The sequence below is a fragment of the Tympanuchus pallidicinctus genome, unplaced genomic scaffold, assembly GCF_026119805.1.
Source record: "Tympanuchus pallidicinctus isolate F22 unplaced genomic scaffold, pur_lepc_1.0 scaffold2, whole genome shotgun sequence".
NCBI classification, from domain to species: Eukaryota; Metazoa; Chordata; class Aves; order Galliformes; family Phasianidae; genus Tympanuchus; species Tympanuchus pallidicinctus.
In genome coordinates this window covers 50,616,578-50,635,192 of record NW_026294721.1, presented here as the reverse complement: position 1 = coordinate 50,635,192, position 18,615 = coordinate 50,616,578, and the positions used below count along the sequence as shown (strand labels likewise).

General features: G+C 39.7%; 1 protein-coding gene and 1 long non-coding RNA gene across 5 annotated transcripts in view; one reads left to right on the top strand and one right to left on the bottom strand.

Annotated features, from left to right (window-relative positions):
• LOC128080652 (uncharacterized) overlaps positions 1-7,849 on the bottom strand; it is a 156,090-nt gene extending 148,241 nt beyond the window's left edge. Inside the window, exons 1-2 of the long non-coding RNA XR_008206839.1 lie at positions 7,474-7,849; positions 6,197-6,366 (exon numbers count right to left, since the gene is read on the bottom strand). This is a non-coding gene — a long non-coding RNA (uncharacterized LOC128080652). The remainder of the gene's footprint in view (positions 1-6,196; positions 6,367-7,473) is intronic.
• A 69-nt stretch (positions 7,850-7,918) lies between these two features.
• UFSP2 (UFM1 specific peptidase 2) lies at positions 7,919-17,995 on the top strand. Of its 4 annotated transcripts, none has more exons than XM_052683029.1 (12): positions 7,919-8,033; positions 8,420-8,498; positions 9,593-9,770; positions 9,855-9,921; positions 10,191-10,348; positions 10,840-11,032; positions 11,918-12,064; positions 12,541-12,705; positions 14,303-14,427; positions 16,320-16,396; positions 17,031-17,155; positions 17,770-17,995. In XM_052683029.1, exons 1-12 carry the CDS (start codon positions 7,992-7,994, stop codon positions 17,854-17,856), a joined length of 1,443 nt encoding a protein of 480 aa, XP_052538989.1. In that variant the 5' UTR covers positions 7,919-7,991; the 3' UTR covers positions 17,857-17,995. The 4 variants fall into 4 exon arrangements, with proteins under 4 accessions (XP_052538989.1, XP_052538990.1, XP_052538988.1 ...); XM_052683030.1 differs by having other exon boundaries at positions 9,590-9,770; positions 10,194-10,348; XM_052683028.1 differs by having other exon boundaries at positions 9,590-9,770.
• Positions 17,996-18,615: the final 620 nt, after the last annotated feature.

The window sequence follows — 18,615 nt, the reverse complement described above, 5'->3', positions numbered from 1 at the left end:
AAAACATTTAGGTGTGAATATACATGTATACATGAGCAATCTTAGTGAAATACTGAAACTTCTTCTGTATATCCTCATGGTCCTCAAAACCTAGTCATTTCTGGAGTCCAGAATGAGAACAATGCCATCTGTACTTCTTTATTAGTGATGTTGATAGTGGGATTGAATGCACCCTCAGCATGCTTGATGATCACACTTAGCTGAGTGGTGCAGTTGACAAAATAGAAGGAAGGACCTGGAGTGCTGGTTGTTGAGAAATTCAGTGTGAGCTGACAAACAAGACAGAGACTGACTTTTTACATGATCTGATAGCAACAGAATAAGGAGGAATGGTTGTAAACTAGAAGAGGGGAGGTTTAGGTTAGATGTTAGAAGGAACTCTTTCACTGTAAGGCTGGTAAGGCTCTTGCACTGCTGCCCAGAGCTGTGGGTGCCCCATCCCTGGAGGTGCCCAAGGTTGGATGGGTCCTGGGCAGACTACTACTAACTACTACTACTCCTGGAGAGTGGTTAGGCCCTGGAACGGGCTGCCCAGGGAGGTTGTGGATGCCCCGTCCTTGGACGTGTTCAAGGCCAGGTTGGACGGGGTCCTGGGCAACCTGATCTGAATGTGTATGTTTGGTGGCCCTGCTAGGCAGGGGGGTTGGAACTACATGATCCTTGAGGTCCCTTCCAACCCAGGTGATTCTGTGATTCTGTGATTCTGTGATTCAGTCTGTGCTGGTAGGGTGGCACCCAGCCCACGGCAGGGGTTGGGGCTGAGTGGTCTGTAATGTCCCCTCCAACCCAAGCCATTCTGTGAATATTATATGGTTCTATGAAGGCTTTTGATATTAGAATGTTTATTTTCTAAGTGCTTGATAAATAGCACAGTTTATGTTCATGTAGTCCTTCTTCTAGTCACTCAAAAGGAAAAAAACATCAGGCCTGGTTCTTAATTTTTTTGTATTCCGTGCAGTTTTCTAAAATACCATTGAAACATTATATCCTGTTTTACACCCCTGCTGCAGACTACAGAGTTTACAACAGTAGGGAAAAAAATTATCAAATCCATTCTCTCCATGATGAGAAGGGCTTCAGCACACACAGCTGGAGAAAAGCAAAATAGGAACTGAATGAAACAATTGCACTCATTCTCACATTAAGCTGAACAAAACCATTCTATACAATCATTATAAATCAAATGCAGAATCTAATATTAAAAAATGTTTGCTCTTATCAATTTGCAGAAACGTAGCAAAGGTTACAGATCTGCAAAGTGAACTGCGCTAATAAAATGTTGCTCCATGTTTACAATTTTAACTGTCTCTTAATCTAACATTAACAGAAACAAAATACCAAAGATTTCCAACATTGAATAAAACCATCCTTCCTTCCCCCAACCATCAGCACTCCAGAAGAACATAAGGAGCACAGGAAGGAGAAAGATAACAAGTGATTCTTCAAACTTGGGAAAAGGCAGAGCAGAGGTATCTCCAACAGCCCTCTTTGTCACTGTTTCAGCAATACAGCCATCGGGATCCGTGTGGCTCAGCACAACCAGTTTGGTCATCTTCAACATGAACCACAGGTTCAGCTGATGAGAATAGCTCAGAAACACACGATTATGCAGTTAGACTTAAAGGCGAGACATCATTCCAGCCAGACACTTGGATTTCTTCACGTAACAGCAAACAAAAGCATAGGAGCAGAAGCTGAACACGACCACTTGAGCTTTGCATCACGGCTGTAACATTCTAGCAAGGCTCACCATTGCCTTTCATTTCACCCTAGCAATTATCACACCACACAACCTGTGAGTTCTACAGCTGCTTGACCTCATAGACTTGTAGGAAAAAGACAAGCTCTGAGCACCAGGACAAAGTACACAGGCTGACAAAATGGAGTTATAAGATGCAAAGTGCCAACACCCCATTTGCCAGAAAATTCTGCTTTCCTTCATAATAGCAAAAAAACACAGCTCTCTGATGGCGCTGAAAGATAAGAAACAACTTTTCAACACCAATGGAAAATCTAATAAAGTACAGAAACAGAACCTAGAAAACACTAATTGTGTTTTTACAGTGGTGTCCACTGCAAAACGCAGTTTTTAATTGATCACACAGATTCCAAAAAACAGACAAATGCCACTATCTTCAGCAACAGAAATCAAAGACATTGTAACCCATTACGTGACAAGCTATCAACATCAATGCCCTGCATTTTTCATAACAGAAACCCACACTAGGTTGCTATAACATAACTTGAACAAGAGCTTTGCTTACAACATAGGTTTAGCACTCCAATTACCTGCTGATAAAAGATTTTCTCCCATCTTGAAATTTCATTGGCCTATACCAATCTTCTTGTCACAGCAGTTAAGTTACATGCACCTATTGGGCATTTTTCTGTAACTTACAGTGATCTTCTGAACTCAGAGGATGCAAAATACAGAATTCATACTTCTGCAGGTGCTTGGCCTTAACCACAGCAATACTTCAAGTCAGGAATCAAATCAGTTTGTTTCTCAGTGTATAACCTGGCTTATGTGGACAAGTGCTGATGAAGCGACAGAGGACCTATTCTTACGTTTGCTGAAGCCAGTAGTAAAACTTCCACTGACTTCAGTAGGAACGAAAACCAGCATCAGATCTCTAAAACTTATTATTATTCTCTGCAAAGCACCACATGCATTTCCCATCAGCCCCCTGCAGAACAATGATGGTCTCTCAGCTTCCTAATAATATCACCTCATAGAAAAGCATCTCTGACTACTGGCAATAATTTAACTTCTATGACCACCTGAGGAATACTGTTTGACTTTAGAATATAACCTGAAGCAGAGAAAAGAACCGGGCCCTATGGAAGAAGAACCAGGGCCAGACCAACAGTAATGACTCTATGATAACCCCATAACAGACAACAACAAAGGCAATGCCATGTTTTAAGGAGGTTTTGACAAACGTCTATTCCTCTCTGCACAACGTACATCTAAAATTTGCAGAATAATGTTTGCTTCTGTACATAGAAGCACTTACTTAGATATTTAACAGAAAATTACAATTACTTCTAATCAGTATTGATTTCATAAATACAAATTCAACACATTGTTATTCAACACATGACAAGCAAAAAGCTAGAGTTTATCTTCACAGCTTCAGGGACACTTCAGTCCTAATTATGATTTGCTCCCTGAACATTTACTAATTGGGCCTTCTTGAAGGAGCTGACAGACAGCACACCTAGCAGCTTCTTACTCAAGTAAGTTTTGCACAGAATGCATTAGCAACCAACTCCTAGGTCCAGGGTAGAACTCAGTTAAACTTGCCTTGCTCACTACATAGCAACTACCTCAGTAGTTACAGGTGCTACTTAGCAATCTGAAGGTGGAAGTATTCTTCTGGGAAAAAGACACACATGTGGGACCTGTAGTGAGGCTTTCCAATTTAAAGAATGTTTACTTAGAAATCAACACAGCTTAGAAGGATTCTCAAGTGAAATGGGAAGTTCTGTTCCAATTCCCTTGCCAGTGTAAGCATGTCCAAAATTCAACAATGATACTGCATAGAAATGCTGCAAATATTATTCAGTTCTATGTCTGATATTTTATATCATCTCTGGATCTGTGTCTGGAAATCAGCAGCCACAAGATTTCAGTTTTAAAAAAACATTCAGAACTACTTTACTTACTCTTCAGCTAATTAACATGCTATGACTGTGTTCATCAGAGTGAGATTATGTAGTAAAACAGCATATATTCCCTTGCTACTTCTCTGTATCAAACAGACTGTGACAGCACACTGACGCACTGAGGCACTTGCTGTGCTGATTCTGCAGTCCATTTTATGGCCTACACAATGTCAAAAGCAAAGAGCAGCATCGTGGCAAAGTACAGGTGCTCCTATTTCTCCTTCCTAGCTGAAGGCGATTGAAAAGACTAAGCATTTGCCCTCTCTCAAGCAGCTGCTTCACAGAACATCACATGTGTAAAGACAACTTAATTTTATACATTTTATAGAAGTGAATTCCTAAATAAGAAATCAAGATTTTCTTCCAAATAAGCACTAAGGATACCAAATAGGAACTAATTGAGAAGTGCTGCAGCGCCCTCTGCGGTTGATGTGCACATTCTGCAGCTACACCTGCAAAATGATCAACTGGGACACATTCCTTGAAACAGGCAGGAGGTCGACAGTAAAATCTCTGCATGTTGAAACTTTGAAAAAGTAGCATTTCTATGATGTTATTTTACTTCTTTGAATCGCAGCAAAGTCATGCATTGATTTTTTAACTCTTCTCAAGGCACTGCCTGTTACAGGATGCGGAAACATTTTGCTGCCACTGTTCAGAATTGGTCACATTCCCCAGTGGTACTTCTGGCATTTACTTTCTTGCAAAGTCACAGAAAGTTGCAGTGCCTCCACTGATAATCTTTTCTTATGGTTATTTCTAGTATGTATCCAAAATAAACTGCATTTATAAAAAAACTGTCTTAACTCATTCATCAGTGGCAGAGATGTACAGTATATTGTACAGTTCAGACACCTGTCATTCCTTGAACTAAGGAGCCAAGAACTGGACACATATTCCAGATGCAGCCTCACCAGGGTACAGCACTCTCTTTTTAATGCCCCCCAAGATACCATTGGCCTTTCTGGCCCACAGGGCACACTTCTGGCTCATGGATGACCTGCTGTCCACCAAGACACCCAGGTCCTTCTCTTAAGAGCTCCTCTCCAGCAGGTTAAGTCCCTAACCTGTGCTGACATGTGGTTATTGCTCTCCAGGTATAAGACTCTGGATTTGTCTGTCCTACTATATATAATTATATTACAGATGATTTTGTATTTGCAACAATAGCCAAAATTTAAGACTGATTAATGAATGGCCTTTCCCAATATACTTCAGTACAAGACATCTGGAATTAAAATTATTTTCTTACTCACATTTACAAATAAACTTTTATATCTGTGAGATCCTCTTTGGAAGGAAACAAACTTCATGTTATTAAACTGCTGTTTGTTTTTCTGGTAATCTGAGTCTTCTGGATATGGCTCTCATGAGCCCTAGGCTTTGAATATGCAACTCTGTTGGGCCTTCCAAGAAGGAAAAGTGGCTTTAATATGTCTGGTGTTAGTCCAGCTGTAATATAGTTTTCATCTGTACAGATATACATGAAACTCAGCTAGATTGCTATTATGTATAATATCTTCAGATTAATGAATGTGTATAATGTCCTCATTTTTATACTGGGAAGAATTCTGTGCAACAAATGCATCGTTCCAAGGGCCCACATCCAGCCACAGCCACAGGTGGATAAAAGGTGTATTTCTTAAACCTCACTAGATAGATAAAACACAAATCGCAAATGTGAAATATCCTCTGTGTCGTGGACACAGATATAGAGATAATTCTGTGACATTCTTCTAAGACTGTTTTCCAATTTTTAATCAAATATTTCTAAAATATGTCATGTATCTTTCTTGTGGAGTACACAAACAAATGCACATCTATTTGTACATCTATGCTTACCTGTTCTACATGCAGTCTTAGAAATCCCATTTAAATTTGATTTCTTTAAATAATTCTAAAGAACACAGTCCTGACTACCAGCATGAATTACAATAAAGCCAAGTACAGAAAAATATTTTAAAATAAAGGTTATGACTTAGTATGATTTTAAAAGGCAAAAAGTGTCCTTGTATACCTATATAAATCCACTGTATTATAAATCTCTTCTAACATTACACAACCACATGACTGTTAGTCATGATCTAACGTGAATGCCATTGTTTCAAAAACTTCACAGGCTGAGATAACTGGTATTACATTTGCCAGTAGAAGGAGCCAATTTTATTCCATTAACATAAATGAAAACAAAAACTAAATTCTGTTTTTTAACAGAAGCATTCTCAGTCTTTTTTTTTTTTTTCTTCTTTCTTTTTTACATTTATTAAGTCAGAAAAGATATTTTAAAATATTTTTCAATTGTAACTGTACTGCCTGATTTGAAGGTCTCTAGAATACTTTCTCAGTGACTCACACTTACAAAAGTTTAGGAATAAATGTTGAAAGCAAGGCTCCTCACACGTTTCTTATCTTTTTGTCAATAATTAATTCCTTCAATTATTCAATTAATTTAGAAAGTAAACAGCTGTCCTAATGAATTTTGGTAAACTGCACACATGAAATATGAACTTAAATTAAAGCGCCTTACCTTGTGACATTTAAAGTCGTTACACTTGTAACAGGTCTGCTTTTTGGTCCAGGAGGAGGATGGAGAATTTTCTTCTTTACTGGATGGGACAGCCTCAGTTTTCTTAATTACGTAATGGTCAGCAGAATGGCTTAGATAAGGACCAAATGTGTCTCCTTTCATGCTCTCAACTGAAAGGAAAAACAAAAGTGCCAATCTACAATATAATTGATTTCATTACAATATTTTTCATGAGAAAGTATATAAAAGCACTGAATAGCAGACTACTAAATAAAATACTGTTGCTTAAACTTGCATTTGAAACTTTAAGGAAAATGTTAAGTAATTAATGAACTCATTGCTTAATATCTTTTTTTTAAGTCTGGATTTTGAGGAACAGATCTTAAAAATATGACAGAAAAAGTAACTCAGTAACTCCCTACAGTGACCTATTCTATGCTCAAAAAAAAAGTAGAATTGTTCTGTGACAATGAGTTCACCAGTACTCCTCCACATCCAGTGCAGGTGTGGACTTTGTTATGTGCAGCAGGGCTAGGACATTGTTACCAATATGCTTGATTGTATTGAATACATCACTGGCTCTTTCTGTAACATTATACCCCCTAGTACCATAACAGTGGTCAATTTTCACTAAAAAGCAAGTCTCCTTCATCTCGGGGATTACTTCCACCAATGATTTTAGTCACTTTCAGTTAACGGTATAGGACGCTGAGTGGACAAATTTGGGATAAAATGCAGAAATGGAATTGAAGAACTACTTTACGATAAGGGTGATGGAGGGGCTGCCCAGAGGGGCTGTGGAGTCTCCTTCTCTGGAGATATTCAAGACCCATCCGATGCCTACCTGTGCAATACATCTATTGCAGGGAGCCTGCCTTAGCATGGGGCTGCACTCAGTGACTTCCCTATGTCCCTTCTAACCCCTATGACTGTCATTCTGTGAATTTAAGAAGCCCTCCAACCACAACCCAAGACCTGCTCATAGTGCATATTTGCCATCACCCTGACTGAAGCTCGACAGAAGGCAGGGCAATGCCTGGGCGAGAAGTCCAAGGAACGAAGGGATGCGAACAGGGCGGATAGCCTGGGCCAAAAGCAGCAGACATGGGGTCAGAATCAGCTGGGCACACAGCTGCCTCGGAGAGGGAGCCAGCACAGCTGACACTGAAGAAACTGCTTCGTCGGTTAGGAAAGCTGCTTACCAACGTCACAAAATGTACCAACTGCTGGAAAAAATTGAGGATACGTAGGTGGTGTTAAACAAACAGCTGAAGTACCTGAGCAGAGCTGGAAGGAGGGCGAGGAGGTCAGACGAGTCCCTTTGTAAATAACTGTGTGGGCACAGGAGGGTCCGAGAGATGGGCTCGGCCGCAACTCGCGCAGCAGAAAGCACAGATGAATAACGCCCCGCCGGAGCTGCACCTGCACCGGAGCGCCACAGCCACCAGGCGGCACTGGAAGCACGTGCAATAGCACAGCGCTTTATACAGCCTCCGTGCTGAAACGTGGTGGCAGCACTGGGCGCACTTTGCTTACGCTGGACGTGCAGAACGGACTGCAATCAAATTTTAATTCAATAAGGCTTTAAGCCCTCTTTGCCGCACGGCGCGCAAGCCCGCTACCACAACCTCGTGCCTCGCGCCCTCGGGAAAAGGCGGGCTCGGCGCGCGGCTCCTGACGCCCACAGGCGCGCGGCAGCCCACCTCCGCCCCGCGCCCTGCATTGGTACGGCCCGCAGCAGCGGCCGCCCTGCACGCCTCCTCCCTGCGGGGCGGAATGCGCCTGCGCAAAGACGATGCGGCCGGGCTCGGCCCCCGCTGCGGCGCTGACGGACGTGGTAAGCCCGCCTCCCCCAGGGGGTCCCCGCGGGTGGGCAACTGCCACAGCGCCACCTCATGGCGGGGGGAGAGAGGGCCGGGCTGGAGGGCTCCCTATCTGCCCGGTTAGCGGCATGGCGAGGGTTGCCCGCCGAGCCCCTTTGCCGTTTTTCTTACGCGCGCAGCCGGCGTGGCTGCGAGGAAGGGCCATTCACCCCGCGGCTCTGGTGGGCGGCTTGTAACAGCACTCGTGCAACGGAGGATGGCTCTGGGAGGTACGTGCCAGTGTGCCTTTCGGCTCCCTGCTTATTCACTGGCCTTGCCTCCACACCGTGGCGTTGGAAGTCAAGTGTAGCCTGAGAGAAAGCATGTTGAAATAACTTAATGACTTCTTTTTTGTCCCTAGGTAACTCTGGAAGCCATGGACATACTCTTCAGAATAAGAGGTGGCTTGGATTTGGCGTTTCAGCTAGCAACTACTGATGGTGAGTCTGTAAAGCTATCGTTGATTCTTTTACAAAATTGTTTTCTTGGCATTTTGCTAGGTTATAGAATCATTTGAGTTGAAGGGACCCCTGAAGGCCACGTGGTCCCACTCCCTGCACTGAGCAAGTACACCTACAGCTCCACCAGGTGCTCACAGCTCCTCCTGCCCAACCTTGGCTATCTCTAGGGACAAGTTTTGTTTGTTTTTTTCCTAATAATTTAGTTTTTAAGGGCTCTGAGTGTAGAAGTCAATAGTGGCCAAATCTAAGTTAATGAGTTGAAGAAATACAACTGGGCATTGCATCCAGTAAAAGCTTGCTGGGCCCATAACCCAAAGGTCAACGGATCAAAGCCATCCTCAGCTAGGCTCTCATTTGATGGCTAGACTAAATAATTGCAGTGGTCCTTTCCAGCCTTAATGATTCTGTGAGATATTTTTTTTAATTCCTTACTATATTCTAGGTACATGTTGATCATGTAAGTAATGAAGACAATACTGCTAATATGCAGAAGTTGCTTTGTCATATGCAGCATTGGTTCAGGTTGTAAGGAATGTGTGAAACTGCTAGTAAGCCAAATTAAGATCTAAAAGACAGAAGTCTGTACCAGTAATTAAGATTTAGGCTTGCCTAAGTGTGGCTGGTTTGGTTACGCATCTGTCTTTTCCAAAATTTGGTCTGCAGATGAACTGTACTCTCTCTTTTTCCAAAAACTTAGTATGTTTTAGGGCAGTTGTTTGGAAAATGATCTGAAGTCAGTGATATGCAGATCTGATTCAATCTTTCCAGGATTTACTGAAAAGATCAGATACATGCATATACAGCAGCTTTTCTATCCACAGAAGCTTACAGAGGTTTGATGGAAGAATAAATGACAGTGTAGGTTGTTATTTGGAAGCCAAGAAAAACAGTATGCCTTTGTTGAGGCAGACCTGCCAAGTGAAATATTATCTTACTTTTTGTTCTCATAGTCATTTTTCTGATTATAATAGCACTTGCACTTATGTTCATTATGAAAACGTCAATTAAAGAAATGTTAGTCCAGCAGCCATCACAGAAATGAATTTAATTTTATACTTACTGTGTTTCAGAAGCATCAGCAAAAAGTGCATTGAAATACGTTTTCAGTGATCTTGCAAATAAGCTGTCCTCAGATGTTCTTGTATTAAGAGTTTGCCACAGTTCAGTCTATGTGTGGCCCAACAATGGTATCAACACTATTCCAGAGCTGACTGATGATTCTGCTTGCAAGGAGATAAAACGATTTATACAGTAAGTATATTAAAAAAAAAAAAAAAAAAGTTGTGAAGGATTAGAGCAATTTCTAGAATATGCAATTTTCTGTTGATACTTCAGCTTTGATCAAGATGATGAGACCCGACGAAAGCTTGGCAAGAAAAAGGATAAAAAGCTACAAGACATGGTACGTGTCTCACCACACTCATAATTTCTATCTGAAGACCCATCACTTAAAAGTTGTTAATCTGCCCTCCCTAGCCTTATCTGTGGAAAAGGACTTAGAAAAAATCTTTTAAAGTCGTTAAGGCTCAGCAGATCTATACATAGAAGTTTCAGTCTTTAACCCAGTTATTTCATTACTGAACTTCATCTCAAACTTTGTACAGTTTTCCTTTTGCCCTCTTGGAGAATGTATTGCTGGAGATACACTGCTGGTGTCTTTCTTCTGTGCAGCAGCAGGTAATCAATATTGACCTCATGTTAGAGATGACATCTTCATTAGATGCTTTGGCTCCAGTCATCGAAAGAGAAAATAAGGAGCACCACTACATTAATATGACATTGCCAGTTGATGTTGTTGTTTCTGTTTCTCCAGAAGAAACGTGGGGAAAGTAAGTATTATCCTGAACTTGTAATTTTTTTCTATTTATTTTCCACTTTGTTTTTCTTGTAAAGGATAGCTATCATTATCATGTATCAATTTAATAAAAGAGTATGTAGTATTCATAGGCTGAAATTTGACTGTAAGCAATAGTAACTCCTGTAGACACTTCTTAGTCTTGATCCTCATGAGCCACAATTCTTTTGCTACCTACAAAAAAAAAAAAAATCAGTTCATCACTGTCTGATAGATGGGACAACACAGAGCCATTGCTGAGCAAGGAACTGAAAAAATACTGTAAAGATTCTTGTCATTCTTACAAGTCACTGTGTATAAAAATGAGTACATCTGATGACTGTATTCTCAGAATTATGCTAAGGGGTAGTTGAAGGTGGGAGATGCAAAGTCTTTGTATTCTTTTTCTGTTTTTCCCATAGGATTTGTTTCTGTTTGACACTATCATTGTTCTGCTAGTTAAGTGTTGTCCCTTACAATTCACAGGGTACAAAATCTCCTGGTGAAAGCAATTCACAAGCAATTAACTGATATGGAAAGCTGCATCATGAAATACATGAAGGGAACATCAATTGTGGTACCAGAGCAGTTTCATTTCATGTTACCAGGAAAAAATCACCTTGTAACAATTTCCTACCCTACAGGTATTTCAGATGATCAACTGGAAAGTTATAGAAAGGTAAAGTGTTTTCATGTAGCCAATATACAACAAATACAAAGATAACCTAATTTTTATTTTTACTGTTATTATCATTGATGCAAGGGTAAAGCTTTTCATTTAGCCAGTGTAGAAGTAACACTAACAGATCCTGATTTTTTAATTATACATGTAGTGTAAAATTGATCTATTAAAAATTTCATAAAATGTATCAAATCCCATTTTTGTGATGAAACATAACTATATAGGATTTATTTTAGATTAAACCAATCTGTATCATATTTCTGATTCTCTGAGTTCCCTACTTCCAGATTACTTTGATCGTGGTTACTACTTCCAAGATGTAGCAAGTTGCCTGAAAGAATGGGGGTGTTTTTTTCCTGGTTGTTTTTTTTTTGTTCAAGGGGTGTTGTTGCTTACAGTTGAGCAACCCTAGCTAGAATTTGAAAACAATCCTCTCATCTCCCTGTTCAGATGTGTAGAAGCTGTGGGGTTTTTTCATTCTCTCAATATTTGGGTCTTCAATATTAGTTAAGACTTATAATTCACTGTGCACATCTTACTGCTACAGAGAAAAATACATAATTTGTTCATGTCAGGGTGTATTTTATCATACTTGAATAAGTTATTTGTTACTTGGGATGTCTTGAATGGGTCTGCAGAGGCAAGCATTGTGTAGCAAGACCATGTGAAATGACAGGCTCTCCACATGGAAGGTGAGTCTCCCTCAGCTTCGTTAGAGGCAAGGTCTAGCACTAAGCATATATGCTGAATATCAACCTAATTACATTCGCTAAGCTATTTTGTTAAGATCACAATTAATAATAGAGACAAAACCAATGTGATGTTTCTTTTAATCCCAAGTTTCAGTTGTGCTCTTCACTTCTTGTTCTAACTGGCATGTAGGAATTGCATGAGTTGTTCAACCTGCCATGTGACAGACCGTATTTCAAGAGAGCAAACGCTTACCATTTTCCAGATGAACCATATAAAGATGGCTATCTCAGAAATCCACATTTACATCTTAATTCACCTGGTCCTGAGTCTGGTGTGGTAAGTTTAAATCAACTTCTTAAAAATGTTTTATTTCCTTAGAAATTTGTCATCAAAAGAAGTAACTTGTTTCTATACCTTTTCTTTCTCACCTGTATATCATTTGACTGGGTCTCCTAAGCAAAATAGTTTCTCTGCACAAAATGGAGTTGTTTTAGCATGTCACATTCCTCCATTCTCCCACCTGCCCAAATTGCACTGTCTTATAAAATAATGTACACCTTTTCAGAGGGTACTTCACATGTGTAGTACATATTTTAGAAGGTTCTCAGAACCAAAACAAGAAAATAAAGCTATGAATAGAGATGTTTAATAGGCAAAAGAAGAATGTTCACGGGCAAATAAGAAACCTTCAGTTCTTCTAAGGACTCATAACTCCCTAACTAAAAGTACAGTCCAGGTGACAGCAGTACAGCTTCCTCTGAAAACTGATCCTACAGCGATCAGATTGATTTGTATTATCTGTCTGTGTGCAGGTTTATTTGGTGCATGGCACATACAGTTACCATCACTATATGCAAGATCGGATTGATGACAGCGGCTGGGGCTGCGCTTATCGGTCTTTGCAGACCATCTGTTCTTGGTTCAAGCAGCAAGGTTACGTTGATGCACCTATACCAACACACAAGGAAATTCAGCAGGTACACAATTCTTTTATACCTATTGACTTAATCTAGGAAAGCTTGTGAAAATTATCTTTAAATGGCAAATTGTGCAGCAACAGAAGGTGCAGTAGTGCCTTCTGCAAGGATGGGAACACGCTTGCAAAGGTATTGGTCAGGATTTAGTTGAGAAAGCAGTATGGGAAAAAGTAGCTTACCTCCTTCTAAAGGCTAGCAGAATCTCGAGAACTGTCAGCAAAATAGAGATGCTGTACCTATGGCTGCTAACCCTTAAATGACTGTGAGGAGGGGTGGGCCCAGGGTCTGCCTCAGGTTGCTCTGGTGCTGCCTGGGTTACCCGTGCCTCCTCACCTGGTGCTCAATCACTGGTTCAGGCCAGGACTCAGCAATTCCCATACACAGATTAATGCATTTTCTGTTTGATATTTTAAATTAACCTCTTAAATTGAACTATAGTACTTCATTAGTTTTAACAAGATTGATAGCAGGAGAGCTATCTCCAAATGTTTCTGTACGAATAAGTTTTATTAAAATAGTTTTCTAAGTATTTCCTTGGATTAGTGTTCTGCTAGCAGTTCTGTTTATAACGTTTTTAGTATTTTTGCCAAATGAAAGAGAACAAAGGATGCAATCTGTCATATTAAAATCAGTTTTAAAAGAGACTTCTGTCTGCAGTGACAGCAGTTCCCAGATGTTATGCATTGATTTACTGCTTTCTTTTGCAGTTTCGCCTTTTAAAGTAGCAGGCTTCTTCTGTTACTTGAACCTTCATTTCCTTCATTTTCTTTTTTTGAATTTGAGTGTGTTCATTTCTGTTTACAGCACTGAAGAAAAAGTGTAGGCTTGGTGACAAAAAGTTGTATGCCTAGCAAAAAATACCACAGTTATTTTCAGCCTTCTACAAACAGCATTTTGTATTACATTTATTTACTTAATATCTTAACAAAGTTTGGTTCACTGAATGAAATGGCTTCCATCATACCTAACAGGGATGTAAGCAATAAAAGAAACACTGGATTTCCCGAGCATTTCTCAGTCCATCCCCAAACGTAAAATCAGCTTATATCTGTATGTTCCTGTAGCTTGTCAGACTTCTAGAAGAGGGCAGAAGCCTTGAGGGAGACTTTGTGGGCTACATATCCCAAGTGGAAAAGGCATCTCAAGTATTGCACGCAACACATAAACTTCCAAACTGAACAGAGTTTATTTTAAATGCCAAGTCTCAGTGTTATGTGGAGGGCCTCTTCCTCAGGCTACTGTTTTTAGGATTCTTTTCTGAGATGCCTTGAATCCAGGCACTTCAGTCTGTGAAGTGGCTTCTCCACTGCAGACGGTACGCTCAAATATTACACAGCTCAGCATCTCAGATCGAAGTCTGCCTATGAGCCCAACTCCATTTTCTCTTCTTACTGGTACTGTTCTGTATTAGCATCCAAGTGACATTGCCAAAACTAAACCACAGTGAATGAATTCAGTAACCATCTGTTTGCTTTTGACTGGCAAGGTCAATAACGTTTGTATTTATATGCCTATTTCTTTCACACAAAAAACTGGTCGAATAGTCTGCTCTATGTTGATGAGTTTTGCATTACTTCTTTGTATCAATGTTGCAAAGGCCCTGGTTGATGCTGGAGACAAACCTGCAGCATTTGTTGGGTCACGGCAATGGATTGGTTCAATTGAGGTGCAGCTTGTTTTGAATCAACTCTTTGGAATAACATCAAAAATACTATTTGTCAGGTAAGAACCCATGTATTTTCAGTAGTTAGGTAATTATTAAAGATATTTTCTGTAAACTGCTTAACTATCTACAAGCTGATGTGCAACAATTCAGCCTATTTCCCTTCCATCTGCAAACACAATTTTTGGAACAACAGGAACACAGTCCATCAATCATGAGGCACACACTGACAGTAAATTATTACCCCATCCAGTGGAGAATTGAGGCAAATTGCTGGGCAGCCTGGAAGTAGTGCCCTCCACCCTAGATTTGTATGACATTAAAACAAGGGATTTATTTCCCATCTGACAATCTGACACTTTTATGTGCAATAAAGAACCCTATGAATACATTTAGGAGAAAAAGAATAGTGTTCAGTATCTACTGGAAGTAAAATTACTGGATTTCTACCACTTGGACAGCAGTAAGCAGGATAACAAATCTCTGAGCACTCTGTGATAAATAAAAATAATGAAATAGAGAATGTATGCTAATCTAGCCTGTATGAAAATTTGATTCAAAGTATTAGTCATTAGTTATATTTATTTAGACTAAATTTAGACTAAATGCCACCGTGGATATTCAAAAAGAGCATGTAACCATGGTGACATATATTTTTAATGGTAGGAAAAAAGTTTGTTTCTTCAATGTTTCCTAATGCTTTATACAGCCAATTGTAATCTTTTTTGTTCGTCAGCTCATATTTGCAGATAGATTCCACCTGTTATTTATAACAGCTGTGCTAGTGGGAAGTTTTTTCTTCCTGTGCATAAGAATACAAAACATGTGCCCTTGTGAACTGCTTGGAGTTGCTCGCAGTTCTGCTGCAAGGGAGCAGCAGTGTTTGTCAGGACTGTGAAATGCCAGCCTTGCTAGCATGCTGAGGAGAGATGTCATGCTATCCTGTGCCAATGACCAGCTCAAAAAGGCTGCATTTTTCTCTCGGACTTACTTTCAGCTTGCACCTGTAACTCTTTCTTTATGTAAATAGGGCTCCACAGCTCCATCAGCAACAGCGGTGCCAAATCCATTATAATAAATGCACCATCCCATTTCCCAGAGTTCCAGCTTTACACTCTGTATTTAGTCCATCTCTCCAGGAACTGGTGAAGCAGACTCCTAGTTTGTGTTTTAAAAACGCTAGTGACAATATGAAGAAATATAAAGACAAGATATTAACATCTGTATGTATTTCCTTGCCTCGCTTCTGTCGCCTCTTTCGGAAGGACAGCCTTCTGAGGACATTATGAGTCTCCTTCAGAAGCATGTGAGCTCTGAATCATGGAATGTGTACACACCGTATGTGTACAGCTTACTCTTCCATGTAGATTTATTCTTTGTAGCAGAGTTGAACAGGAAAGTAGGGAAATTAAACAGGCTAAGTTCAGTGTTGCTTTGACTGGATTACTAACGATATTTCAGATAGGATTTTTTAAAGGCAGCTTGGATATGAGTATTGCAATTGCTTGTGTAATTGAAGTGGAAAGCTATCTTAAGACACATCAATATAAACACCTTTATTGGTGCCTTATTTTTATTGGGCTCTGATGAAGTTGTGTTACTTCCCCTTGCTGACACATGTTGCTAGTCTGGTGCTTTTTTTTATCTCTTGAAGGGAGCCCTTGGGGTTTACTAGCTATCCCCAGTGTGAGACAAACAGCAGAAACATGACAGAACAAGGGTACTCCAGGTGCTTCAGTGGCAGTGAGGCTCATAGTGAATTCAGTAGCCCAGCCAGAATCTCTGAAGTTGTGCTTTTTTCCACCTTGTCCCGAGAGATTTACGCAGAAAAATTCTAAACCACAGCAGCCTCTTTCTAATCAGTTACCTGTGCAGTTAATGAACGTGATGCATAATTTAAAAAACTAAGCCTTGCGAGGATGACAGATCGAACGTTCTATTTCTTACCTAGCCAGGGTTCTGAACTCGCTTTGCAGGGAAGAGAACTTGCTAATCATTTCAAGACTGAAGGAACTCCAGTTATGATTGGTGAGTACTAGAGTATCACAGAATGCCAGTCGGTGTTCAAGGCCTTCCTCTGGTGAACTTCATTTCAATTAGTACTCAGAGTACCAAAAGTACTCCATTGGTATTAGTAGTTTACAAGAGCTAATCAAAACCCCCAGTGAATTAAAATAACGCTCTTCTCCAGGGAGCCTAGAAAACCATGCAATTTAGTCTGCCTGGTATCTTTTTCATTCAATATTTCCCTCAACAAAAATCAATCTGAATGGTGTTCTCAAAGGCTGATTTAAAGTCAGAACTTGAGAGAAGCTGACTTCTTTAGAAGTTCCATCTCGGTAGATGGGCAATTGATCATGCAGTTCCCCAGAATTTCCCTCCTCAGAAGAGTAGTGTTTACCTGGCTTTAAGGAGAGAAGTATCATTCTTTATCCAAATTCATCATAGGACCAGTATGCGTATTTAAATGATCTAAAATGTTGGTGTCATTGCAAATATCATTCATAAGAACATCTTAATTTTAATGAGAGTATTTCAAGAAAACCAGTAGTAAAAAAAATGAAAAATAGTTTTATTTATTACTACTACTTTTATTTCCAACTTGTGTATTTAGACAGTCTCAGTGGAAAAAAATGAACAATTTGTTTTCCTCCTGTGTTAGGTGGAGGTGTTTTGGCTCACACAATACTAGGAGTGGCGTGGAATGAAATAACAGGGCATATAAAATATTTGATTCTAGACCCACATTACACTGGAGGAGAAGACCTGCATGTTATTTTGGAAAAGGTGAGACTTCATGTAGGTGTGTACACACACACATCTATGAATGCATATGTTATTATATAATGCATGGTCAATTAGAAATTGGCCATTCTGTAAGTTCTCCATAGAGAATTGGGTTCCCATGGAAAGTGCAGATCCCAGTTAATCTGCATACATGTTAGCTATTGTTAGTTTCTGAAATGTAGTGGTCCTGGAGACAATGTATTGGGTCACTAACTGTGTAGAATTATTGCAGCACAAACAAATGTTCTCTGTCAGAGTATGTCTGTCCCTCCTTTGCATTGGAAACGCCTCATTTAATGACCTCCTATTCTGTAAACTTAAAAGCTTGGCTGGACTGATTTAGTAAATCATGATCAACAGCACACCTTGAATTAAGAGCTCAGTTTGGCTCTGATCAGTTTCTAAGGAAGGCAGAAGTTCTTCAAGAGAAGAGAAATTAGAACTGTGAGAATGACAGTGTTTCAGAACAGCATTAGTCTCTGCAGCAGCAGAAGGCAGTGGGATATAGAAAGAAGAGATGCTGCTTTTATTAAGATAGATCTTAATTTAACAATGGGTATGAAAGACAGAACTCATAGCAGATTTAAATTGTGTCTTTTCTTTTTCTTGGCCAGGGCTGGTGTGGTTGGAAGGGCCCGGACTTCTGGAGCAAGGATGCCTATTATAACCTGTGCCTACCTCAACGACCAAAAACTATTTAAATCCCGGTCTTATGCAAGAACATGCTTAGCCAGAGTACTAGCAGGCCTAGAATAGCTGTCTTTTTAGTTAGCAGGCTAATATTTTCAATTGATCAAAACCCAGCTGAAATGGAAATGTTACATATATAATTTAAATCAAGACATTTGTGGGTTTTTTTTTTTTAATGAAACCTCAAAGAATAAGAGAGTTTTCTGCTGTGAATGCATTTTTTTTTACTAATTATTAAGTAACTACTACTCTTTCCTTCCTTTTGGCTAAGATAACTTTGTTTATATAACAATTTTATTATGCTTAAAAGCTTTAGAAGTTAAATCTCTGATCCTGTTATTTTATGAAATTCTTTCCTGCTGAAAAAAATTGTACTCTTACCTTTCATTTTCTGTAGAGCCAGGTGGATTTCACAGTATGAGTCTATTCAAAGCCATTCATTGCGCTCACTGTTGATAATGGTATTTTAGATGAGGATTAAGGAAAACAAATAATTCTATATGAACTGAATTTTATGAACTTTTGCTCTCATTTTCACAGGAAAAGTATGAGAGACTTAATTATTATATGCTTATTTGTTTATAGCTGTATGAATACAAACATTGTAGGAAAAAGCAAAACAGTGGTCTTCTGTTAGAAGTGAAAATAAATGAGCTTTCCTTCTCCTCAGAAGGAGAGAATGTGACAGCAGCACACATCAAGCCATTCCATTCATTGTCCAGTCAAATTCTATCGGCCCTTGGATTCCCATTAATTTGACTTTGGGATTA